General features: G+C 39.2%; 1 protein-coding gene across 1 annotated transcript in view; it reads left to right on the forward strand.

The window, feature by feature from the left end:
- RBM46 (RNA binding motif protein 46) overlaps window positions 1-5,110 on the forward strand; it is a 34,161-nt gene extending 29,051 nt beyond the window's left edge. Inside the window, exon 5 of the mRNA XM_019534507.1 lies at window positions 3,796-5,110. Within this exon, the coding sequence (XP_019390052.1) occupies window positions 3,796-3,806 (11 nt within the window). The 3' untranslated portion in view covers window positions 3,807-5,110. The remainder of the gene's footprint in view (window positions 1-3,795) is intronic.
- The last annotated feature ends 6,775 nt before the right edge of the window (window positions 5,111-11,885 follow it).

Here is an 11,885-nt window from a genome sequence, read left to right on the forward strand (position 1 = left end):
AGGGTGGGCAGTGGCTGCGTGCAATGTCGGGGGCAAGGGTTGGCAGGGGCTGGGGGAGGGTGGCTGGAGCCTCTGCCCTGGGGGCACAGGACTCCCAGCTCTGACCCCAGGTGGGGCAGAGCATGCCACAGGAATTGCTTCTGGGGCAGGTGGGTCCGAACTGCACCCCAGCAGCTCCATCTTCAGCCCTGCCCCAGGTGCTGGGAGCTGCTATTGGGGGAGAGGCAGGTGGGGGAGCCTGGCCTCACTCCCTGCAGCGGGCGCTGCACCCAGCTGCTCTGCATGGGCCAGTGGAGCTGGAGCCACTGCCTGGGGGTGTGCAGCTCCTGGCTCTAACCCCGGGCAGGGTGGGAGGTGCCGGGGTTGGGGGCCCCCCCACCTGGCTGTGTGCCACTTCTCCTTCCCCCAAACGCCAGGGCATCCCTCCATCAGGCTGCTGCAACAGGTGGAGGGGCACAAATGCAGCCAGGGAAGAAAGGCAGATCCATGTGCTTCCTGCTGCTGATTTGTGGGCATGTGCCCCCATAAAGAGCCTGGCCCAGGCCCCCCAGCACACAGCTCTCCCAGGGAGCGCATGGCAGCAAGAGCCGGTCCCCCCCGCACCACATCCACTGACAGCTCTCTCTGCTTTGCTCCTGCTGCAGCCCCGGGAGCAGCCAACAGGCTGTGCTGCACCTCTTCCCCGGCCCTTCTCTAATCACAGCCTTACTCCCCCTCCCTCTCTGATGGTTTTACCCTGATTTAAACTGATTTTTTCCTTTTCTTCCTTTTATCTTGATTTCACCCCACTTTTTATGTTTAGAAGATAAACCCTGAAAAATTCCCAGAATTTTTTTTTTTTAAATAAAAACTGAGAATGCGGAACACTACCTATGAGCCAGAAATCCACCCTGCGATCCACACGTTATGGGGCCCTCCATATATAGATCTCCTTTCTACATTCAGAAAAGCAGGGAACTATTTTTCTGGCAGTGCTCATGTCAGAAGTCATAATCTAAGGGTCTTGAAGAAAGAAGACACGTCATGCTCTTCTGGATCCACATTTTACCAAAACAAGCGGTATGAAAAACCTTATAGAAACTTTTTATAGATCTCAGAATCCTCTACAGCTGAGGGTGGAATCCATGAAATTGTAGCAATGGGACCTTACTTTCTGAGAACAGAGAGGAGGCACCATGGGTAAGCATTATGAAGATTCATGGTTTTCTTAAGAATCCTGGGGAATCTTCCATGTTTGTAGATGGCTGTTCCACAAGGGAGGAACACTGGGTGCTGATAGACACACAGCTCCCTGCTATAACTCATGTCACTTTGCAGGGAGCACCATGAGTTATAGCAATCTCCTGGACCCAACATTCACTGTTAGGTCTCAGGGGTTGGGGATCAAGATGCAGTTTAGAGTGTCTGCGAGTCTGTAGCTGCCGCCCCTAGCCCCACCTCTCTCCTCCCCTCCCTCCTCCCATCTCTGGTGCTGTCTTCAGAATTGGAGGTGGGGAAGCTGGGAAAACCCCTGAGGGAACTCCCTCCCCTCCCGTCTCCCCCTCCCATTCTGAAGACAGTGTTAGGAACTGGGCTGGGCTACACCAGCTGAGCCCTGCTCCCAGCACGGGCAAGCACAAATTAGTAAAGGCATTCTGCTTTGGAGGGTCTTCATCTGAATCCTCATGTAATGAGGGTTCAGATTGTTACGGGATCTGGCCCTTTTAAAGTGTTCTGCAGCTGTACGTTTGCGTTTGGTCATGGCTGTAGAGTGCTTCAGGGGGCCAATTGCGCGACAAAATGTCACTTGTGTCAGTGCCCTTTGTTTCTCCCTGACCACCTTCTCCCCATCTCCCACCATCAAGCAGTTAATTTCCACTCTGCCTACCTATCCAGCTTGTCCAGGTTCACTTGGATCCGCATCCTATCCCCTAGTGTGACTGCTTTTTCCCATAACTTAGTACCATCTGTAAACTTGGCCAGTGTGCTTTCCACATCCTCAGCTAAATCACTGATAAAGATGTTGAACAGCAGAGGGCCCAGAACTGAACCCTGTGGGACACCACTGGCCACCTCCCACCAGGATGATACAGACCCATCCACTAACACTCTCTGGGTATGACCCCTTAGTCAGTACCCAGCCCACCTGACCATGGACTCTGGCAGCCCACAATCCCCGTTTGTTTTTATAAGAGCATCATGGGAGACCGTATCAAAGGCCTTTTAAAAATCCAAGTATATGACATCAACCATGTCTCCCACATCTAAGTGGTTTATTACTTGATCATAGGAGGAGACAAGGTTGGTCAGACATAACCTGCCCATAACAAAACCTTATTGACTATCCTTCAGCACCATGCCTTCTGCCAGTCTCTCACAAATAGACTTCTTGATAATTTTTTCCAAAATGTTATCCAGTATCAAGGTTAAACTGAACAGCCTACAGTTTCCTGGATCCTCTCTCCTCCCCTTCATCAAGATTGGCACAACAAGTCTTCCAGGACCTCTCCTGAGTACTATGATTCTTCATATACCTTGACCAGCAGTCCCACAATGACTCCAACAAATTGCATCAGCACTCTTGGGTGTAATCCATCTGGTCCTTCTAACTTGAAGACATTCAGCCACTCTTAAGAGCTCCCTCACCAGTTCAACACTGACCATTGGTTGGCAGTTGCACCCCCTGCATCCATCCAGTATCTGACCAGGTGGATGACCACTATTTGCATGCAGGAACATCAACACAAAGTATTCATTAAAGAGTTTAGCTTTCTTCTGACAGTCTGTTATCAGCTATCCTGTCCCATTCTACAAGGGCCCCACATTTCCCTTGGTCTTCCTCCTGCTTCCTATAAATGAGAAATATGCGAGAAGCAAGGATTGTTTTTTGGTAATATCTTCTGTTGGACCAACTGTGTAGTCAGGGCAGCTTGAAATTCAAAATGTCACGTATTTATTTTCTTTTGAGGCTTTTAATAGAGTTTCCCAGGGTTTCATGAACTTCAAATAGGGGTAACATCAACTTGAAGATTCAGTTATTCTCTGTCACCACCGCTGGACCTATGTAGGAGAATTTGGAGGAAATAAACGGGTAAGAAATCCAGACTTAGTGATAAAGGGCCAGATTCATCCCTGTAATAATTTGACTTCAGTGAGGTTGTACTAATAAGTAAACTGGCACGGTTTCCTCTACTGATATAAGGCCAATACGTCATCCAGACAACTTCACTCCAGAACTTCAGGAACAGTCCCACTGATTTCATTGTGGCTACTGATGATATTGGCAGAATTTGACGCACCAAAATAACATGTTAAGGATGTGTTTTTAATATCTGTAATACCAGTAGTGCAGGAAAAGTTGGTAATATCAAATTGTATGATGTCCAATGGAATATATAATTAATTGAAATTAGTGTAAACTTTTGGAAGTGTTATATAAAAGTCTATTTAAAGGTTTAGAGCAAGGCAATATATACATGTACAAATAAGGTAATGAAAATATTGATGGTTAGAAAGGCTGGCAACCAGATATCAGACTTTTTTAGTTAGTCTGTGCAAAAGAGCTTGATGATTTTGAGTCAGGTTTTGAGCTGAGAACTTTGTAGGCCCAAAGGTTGTCTGAATAGGGCGCAGTGAAGGATCCAGACCTTTCTAAACTCATAATTTATTGATGTATATGTTTTTTTCTACTTTCCGTCATAAATATTACTTGTGGAAAAATTACATTTGGGAAGATCTTTTAGGATCATTGCTGGAAAAGTAAATGTTCTAATAATTACCATTTTTTAATTTCTTCTATTTTTTTTTCTGAACTAGGTCCTTTCTGATGTTCCTTGAGCATACTCTACTGCTGTTCTTGTTCCTGTTGGCTAAACATTTATTCTCATTGACTTCATTACATTAATACTTGCAAAAAAACAGAGGTACATCATTTACAGTATTATGAGGCTACAGCAGTGTAAACATCAGTTTCATCTTAAACTGCCTTATTATTTGCGGTTCCTTAAGGGGATGGAAAATGTCCCATGCTTGTTGGAAGCCAGAAGGTTGTCTTTATTTTTATTTTTCCTACAGCCAGTGGTGCGCCCTGTCTCATTTGAGCCATTTTGAAGAGCGTAGTTGAGTGTTTGGAAAACCCAGAATTTATTACCATAAAAAGAAAAGAATAGCAGTGTGTCGTACAGGGGAATTATTAAAAAATAAAATATCAGTGTTTGTTGGTTAATGATTTGGCACAGTATATGTATTATAAACAGTTTCCTTTAAAGATTAGTAAAATACATTGTTAAAATGTATATATTATAGTTACTGTTTAATATAAAATAGTTTTTGTTTTGAAGAGGTATTTGTTGAAAATATATTACAGGTAATACTTTAAACTAGTAAGTGAACTAAGAGTCAATAAAAGATAAGATTTTCAATAGTATTCAGATAAAACATTAGTAAAACTATACACTTATAACACCTACCTCCCACATTTCTATAATGCTGAGGAGAGAATTGTTCCCCTTGCAAACAATAATTGTTAGACAAAATGAAAATGCACTTCTATTACTCTTTATTCAAGAGATAAAATTATTACATTTCTATGCCAAATATAATTTCAAAAAATTAGTATCTTAGCAAGATAAACCACAGTTTTGTTTTTGAAAAGTTAGCAAAGTAGAGATCAAATTTTTCACTTGAAAGGTATTTCCAGTAAAAGATCTTGTGCTGGTGCAATGTTGTATTAATGGGAGTCAGGCATTTTTAATAGTTTTATGTCACATGCCACTAAAACAGGTTTTTTAAGATGATTAATGATCAGCACAATGCTGGCTGAATTGCTGGTATCATAATGTGTGGACTTAAATAAAGTAGAAAGTGTTTTTTGTGTTTCAGTCCATTGTGTCTCACTGAATTAAATCTCCTTTGGTAAACATACATACACTGTAACAGTTCATATTTTTATTAACTGACTACAATTTTCCTCACAGCTCAGTAAATAGTATTTCCCCTGTTAGTGTCACACAGTCTTCCAGGACAGTCAGTGTTCATCCATACACATCAAGGCCTTATTCTTGTCTAAACTATCCCATCACCAACAGTGGTGCTTGCTTATGGCAGCCATGTTGAACAAGAACTATATATCTTTAATCAGGCCTCATTCTTCTGAAGAAATAACTTTTAATAGTAAAAGTTTAATTTTAAAAATGCAGATTTAGTATTTAATTGGATCTACACAACTGATTTTGATGAGAGAAATTGTATTTCATCCTATGTAGTGAACTTTTTCATGTTGCGTGGTAAAGTGCTTACATTTGCTGAATTTGTCAAAAGATAAAGTTCAACAAAAGTTTGTGTTTTTTCTTGCCATGATTAAATGGATTGATCTTTTTTCTCAATATGGCACATCTAATCTGTTCACATTTCCTGGTCAAAGTATGGGCCAGTTACTTTGCTGTATATCTTAATTACTTGGCTTTATATTTTAATCTGTGCCAACATTGATTGGAATCTTGCTACCAAGGATCACTTTTTGTATTGGAGACTAGAAATATTATTTAACTGTGAAGAAACATTATGTAGCTAGAAAATGATGTAAAGGTAAGATTTTAAGAAACTTATTTTATTTAACTCCAAAAAAATTACAGTTTACTATTGTGGTCCTTTGCATATTTTAGTTGAATGCTGGTTTTAGGAATAGAGTAAATTATCTTTCATTTGTGATGTTAATTTAGTTATAGTTAAAATTGTTAAACTCTACTTGTTTTATATTAGCTGTATAGTAATTCTGTTTGAAATAAATGTTGTGATGTTTTTTAATGTTAAAATCATGGGTTGTTTAATTTCTGTGCTTGAATTCAAACATTTTGACATTAAATTTATGCTGTTTATGAAAGTGTTTGTTTGGTGTCCATATGTTATTTTTAGAATATGCAACATTATTGATAATTTTATTTTCAGACTGGGGATTGGATTTTGAGCCTCATTTTGTTCCAGTTGAGGTGGTGGCAAAACCTGTATTGATTTCAGGGAAGGGAAGATATGACCCTAAAGACCCAGTTCAACAAAACAGCATGCTTTTCTGAGTAAGAATGGGCTTAAGCAAATACTTCAGTGCTTTAGTCAATTGAGAATAAAATTATTTTTTTTACAGAAAGAGATAAATAGACTAGCTCAGTCTGGTTCGGTGTGCTGGATGAGTGGCACAGGGCCAATCCATACTGCTCACCAGGGACATTGCTGTGGGCATAGAGCTGCCATACTGCCTCAATGCATGGGGCAGGTGCCACTTGCTGCTATGTGGATATCAGTGGGTTGATCAACAGGTACTGCAGCGGCGGCTACTTTTGCTCTGCCTCCCACTGCTTGCTCCCCCCCCCCCCCCCCCCCCCCCCCCCCCGGGTCAAAGGTAGTGCCTGGGGAATCTGACTTTTTCCTACTGCCTCCCCCCACCTCCTTTTTACATTACTGGGGCTTCTCGCACATTGGGAAATTTGGCAGTGCAGAGGCAGTGTTAATTGCCACCAGAATCATGGCAATTAAGCTGTCACTGCTCACCTCCCACCAAATTTCCAAACTGATGGAGAGCCCCATGGGCTGGGATAACAAGGCGTTGTGAGCTAGATCTGTCTTGTGGTCTGTAAGTTGACTATGACTGGACTATTTCTTTAACTTGACAGGTTATCATGTGTCACTGATGAAAGGTTAAGTGTAGCCCAACCTGAATACTCTTGTTTCTTTGGTCAGTAAAGCATAAAATATTGCATGGAGGTGTAATTATAATGATTAACATTTTTTTTTTCATTACAGGAGTAGCAGTTATGGCTAGTAAACAAATTAAGAGTTTAAGTAAAAAAAAGTTTTGGCACAAAACCAAAGAAAAAAATACTTTGCCTTTAAAGTATATTTTTTCAGTATTTTTCAAAAATGAGATGGATATCTTTGCACAGGGGTTTTCAGATTCTGGAGCCCAGATTTCTTAATTTTAGCTACAATTTGTAATTTTTCAGGTGTCTTAGATTAGCTTCTCAGTATTTGAATCATTTTCATGATAATCTTGTTAGCACACAAACATTATTTAAGAAATCAACTTTGCATACAAAAATACTAAATTTTATGCATATGCAGGAAACCCATATTTTTCTTAGAAGTTGATAATATCTTTATTAATACCTTTTACAAACCCTTCCCTTTATGATAAATATTCTATAGTACTAGATTTTACCTATTTACAGCATTATGTACAAAAGTATAGAATACTTTGTATTAAGTTAACAAAGGGAGATTTGCCTCTATATAGTAGAAGGCCCTATCACGTATTAAGAATTATTGGCTGTGAAGGCAGATCAGAAGCAAAAAGGGTATGTTTGGGTTTCATATAAATAGGATGGCCAGCTGAGGGGTAATAGGATTCAGGACTGCTCCACCTACTCTAGGATGGTTGGGTTATGAATTACCCTTATATGCAGCCTATAGGATAGAATAAGATATGGGGATTGCATTGCAGCCATGTGGAATCTTAGATTTGAGGGATTTATCCTACGCACTCTGATGAAAAAGTTTAGCAGGCTGAGGTCTAGCCTGAAGTTCTTGTGGGAAACAAATCTGTGGGGTTCAATGTGACATTTAGATGTCTTTTTCACCCTAGAGGAAGGTGGGGATCTGGGCCTGCCAATATATTTCATTTTATTGGGTGTATATTAGTCCCTGTGTTAACTATTACAGTTTTATAACGGCTTTATTGCAAAGATGGATGGCTGACTGTACTGGAGGAGAAAGTGTGAGGCTCTGAGAGAACTGGGGGGAAGAGTAGAGAAAGAGTGGTCCCAGAGAGGATGAAGTGGAGTCCGAGGAAGGACAGAGGGCACTACAGTGGCACAACACAGGCTTTTTGAAGCTGAGTAGTGTGCTGTGCTATTGGAACAATGGCATCCTGACAGCACCCTCCCTTCCCTCATTTTGAAGAAGAAAACAACCCTCTTTTCACGAGCTGACCAAACAAAAAGAGGTCTTTGAAATGGGGGTGCTACAGATCACTAGGAGAGCAGGAACAAAGAGGGGCCATGGTCTAAAAACCAAAAGCCTTGTCCATTGTGAAGCCGTACCAGGGCTGGCTTCAGGGCGTCTTTTACCAGCTGCTAAGCACTTAAAGGTTTTACAACTTTATTTTCCGTCCCCATCCTTGAAAAAACTTTGTATTCTCTTGCCTACAGCACACATCCTTTTTGTAAAAAAGAAAAAAAGGCTGCTGGAAATTGGAGTGAGCATTATGTGTGTGAAATATGGTAAGAACAGTTTCTGTCACTTACTGGGTAAAAACAAAGTCTCTGATGTACAGGGAGCAGAATAATGACCAGGCACGGTTCCCTTGTTGTGGCTTCTCAGTTACTTACTGCAAAGAAAGATATTTTTATCTTCCTTCTTCCTTTCAAAAAACAAAGTACATATTATAGGGTGCACTGCATATGAGAAACTATGGTACTTTTCAGATAAGCCATGTATGTTCATTGCAGCAAAATCCCAACAACCTTGTTGGGCAGGGCACGTGGCTAGCACAGTGACACACTGCTTGCATACTGCCTAGCCCAGGAGCTGTGAGAGTGATGGTAAGCAAAATATTCCAACAACCTACACACCTGTAGATGTCTAAAAATATATAGTACATAATAGCTTTTTTTAAAAAGGAAAATATCTATTGTTAAAGAGCATGCATTGCATCATTTATGATAACAGGAAACTGTATACCAAATACATTCTGTTTGGAAAAAACGGTTCTGCAGTGATAAGTTGAAGAGCCACTTGTAGCTCAGGAGCCATCATCTAAGCATCACTAGGTTAGATTGATTGAGGTGGACTAAGTCTGTCTCAGAAAGTGTCTTATAACTGACCAAAAGGCCAGATTAAAAAAAAAGACGACTTGGGCCTTAGGTACCTGGAAAATGGGCATCTAAAATCCAACATTTTGATAAGATCCTGGCTTCAGAGCTATGTAATCAAGGAGGTACCTAAACCTGGTTAGGTATCTCTGTTTTTTTACTTAAACTTAGGTCTTCTCTAAGCATCTAACTGTTACAATCCTTCCTTGGATCTAAAAGCTTGGCAGAACAGCATCTAATAGCCTGAGGGGGCAGATCCAAACAGGTATGTTGACAGCATACACAGCATACCTACCAATAGCAGTGTATTCAATATAAAACACAGTTGCTGTGGCCACTTTAATTCAAAACAAATGTTGGGCATTTTATATAAATTCCCAGTGGTCAGAGCACTCATCTAGTTGGGAATATGAGTCGTAAAATGCAAAGAAAAATATGGTGCATCTACACTAACAACTAAAATACAGATACCAACATGGGTGCTGATAGAATAAATGGAATTTAACGTTTTATAATGCTTATAGTATGTAACAGTTGAATACCTGTCCCTGAATGACTAGGTTTTTGCCTTTTATGTCAAACTAAGGAAAAGAAATCAAGGAATCATGTATATTAATTTTTTCCCCAATAAAATAACTTACACGGACAATGTTTTCACTGCCTGTAATGCACTATAGTTTTGAAATGTTTGTCCTGTGTATAATAAAAATATATGACAGGCATGGCAAGGTTGCTGTCCAAATATTTCTAAAGTTTACAAAAAGCCCTTGTCAGCAGTAGATGATAATATATTAAGCACAAGGCATACAGGAAAATATTTCATGCTTTTTCCCATCCATGCTGCTTTTTAAAAGAGCAAATTACTAAACTTTATAGCTGATGGGGTGGAGGGTGGGGGGAGTATAAATAACATAAGTACTATTGTAATCTTTGCAGACAGTACATATGCTGACCCCAAAGGATGACCAGAGAACAAAAGTGTAGCTTTTTTTTTTTAACTCTTTCTGTACTAAGCAAAGCAATTTGTTTGTGTAGTGGACTGCTTTGGCCCATTCTGTCCTTTAGGATTTCAGCATTCTTTAAAAACAAAACAAATGTTCATAACTTCTTTTTCAGCTTAGAAAAAAAGATGTCATGGGGTTGCTGCAGTGGTAAAGTCTATGTGCATCTCTCGGTGGCAAAGAGACATCTGTAATGATTTGCTGTGATATAGGCAGCTTTCCCATACAATATTTGTGCTTGCTTCAAACAGTTCAATTTCATGAAATTGTTTTTATGTATTCTATAGTTTTCATCATTCAAAAATGATTCTTACAAATTCTCCCTCTCCCGTTTCCATAATCCTGTAGGCCTAGATTCTAAAATCCTCCATACGTAAGAGCTCATTCTGAACATTCATCACTTTCCATAACCCGTAGCATGGCTGGGCAAAATGGCCTTATCCTCAGATTAGTAGAGATGGTAAAAGGAGTGGTACTCATAAATAATGGAGGGGGGAGAAACAGGACAGAAGTTTTTAGAAAATTGTTCATTTGTTGACAAAAGTTTAAGTTAAATATATCAATAGCTTTGACTTTTTAAAAATGGTTTACATAAGAACAATTGTTCCCCAACTCATTGATTCTTGCTTCCAGTAGAAAAATTAAGAAATAACTGCTGGGAGCAGATTTGTTTCTTCGCAGCCCTCCATGCTCTTATATAGTAGAAAAAAAGAGGACAAAATGAAAGGATGTGGGGGGCAGGGACACTATATCAAGTATAGAAGATTTATGGTAACCAATCAGAGTAAAGTTTGCTGTTCGATACAGTTACTAACCAATTACTTGTCTTTTGACTTTAAAAATTAAATCTTCCAAAATTGCTATCAGCCAATCTAAATTTAGAGATTTATGTCTTGTACAATTATTCAGGAAGAATCATGCAATAATTATCAATCAGAAACCAATGCAAGCCTACAGGGAGTTATGAAAATGAATACCAACTAAATAGTTTTTCATTGCCCTGCATTTGGATTACTTGAGGCAATCCATTTCAGATCAAGCTTAATTATAGAACGAATGAAATCACATTTTAGGGTTTTCTCAAGTTTTTTTAATTGTACTTTATGATATTGTATTTCCTTTTTTAAGAATCACATCAATTAATTGAACAATCATTAAATTCACAATTTGTGCAATTGATAAGTAACATGTTTCTCTGATGTTTTTTGGTAAGATTTCTGTAACAATACTAAAAGAACTGGTGGACAGATTAAAATACAATCTAAACAGACATCTGGTTCATAAAATCAGGCAAGCTTTTAAATATTAATATAGTAATTAATGAAGATGCCAGTATAAGCAGATGTCCTACAAAAATGAAAATGTTCTTTCCAAACAACCTTAGTATAAATAAAATAAGATGTTTTACAGTTCTTTTTACAACTAAGTAAGATAATCATATTCTCTAAATGTACTTCAGAAATAGAATTTTTCTTTATATAAGGGACTATTAAAAGTGTTCTCTACTAATTATAGGTAATAAATATACTGAAGTAAGAAATTGTATTCCCATTCATATCCTATTGATGAATGAGTTGTAACAACACTTCCTCATAGTGGATGCTGTATGAGTCTGTAAACATTAACACAGAGGGGAAATTTTGAGGACAGATACATTATAAGATCCCATGTACATTTTTTTTTCTTTTTACAAATAACACAGGGGAGAGAGACTTCTTATCTAGAGATTTCTTTACCTTCAGGTAACAACTTAGTTTTTAGTTCAATACATTATCTAACAAAGACACTTAGCATCATAGGAAAGTAGGAGTGAAAGGGACCTTACAAGATCATCCAGTCCAGCCCCCTGCTTAAGACAGGATCATCCATGAATAAACCATTCCAACCAAGTGACTGTCTAATCTGCTCTTGAAAACTTCCAAGAATGGAGATTCCACAATTTCTGTAGGTATCCTGATCACCCTCACAGTCAGAAAATCCCTCCTAATTTCCAACATACATTTTCCCTAAAACAGCTTGAGGCCATTGCTACTAGTCCTGTCCC

The sequence above is a fragment of the Crocodylus porosus genome, unplaced genomic scaffold (genome assembly GCF_001723895.1).
Source record: "Crocodylus porosus isolate Cpor-Errol unplaced genomic scaffold, CroPor_comp1, whole genome shotgun sequence".
Lineage (NCBI taxonomy): Eukaryota > Metazoa > Chordata > Crocodylia > Crocodylidae > Crocodylus > Crocodylus porosus.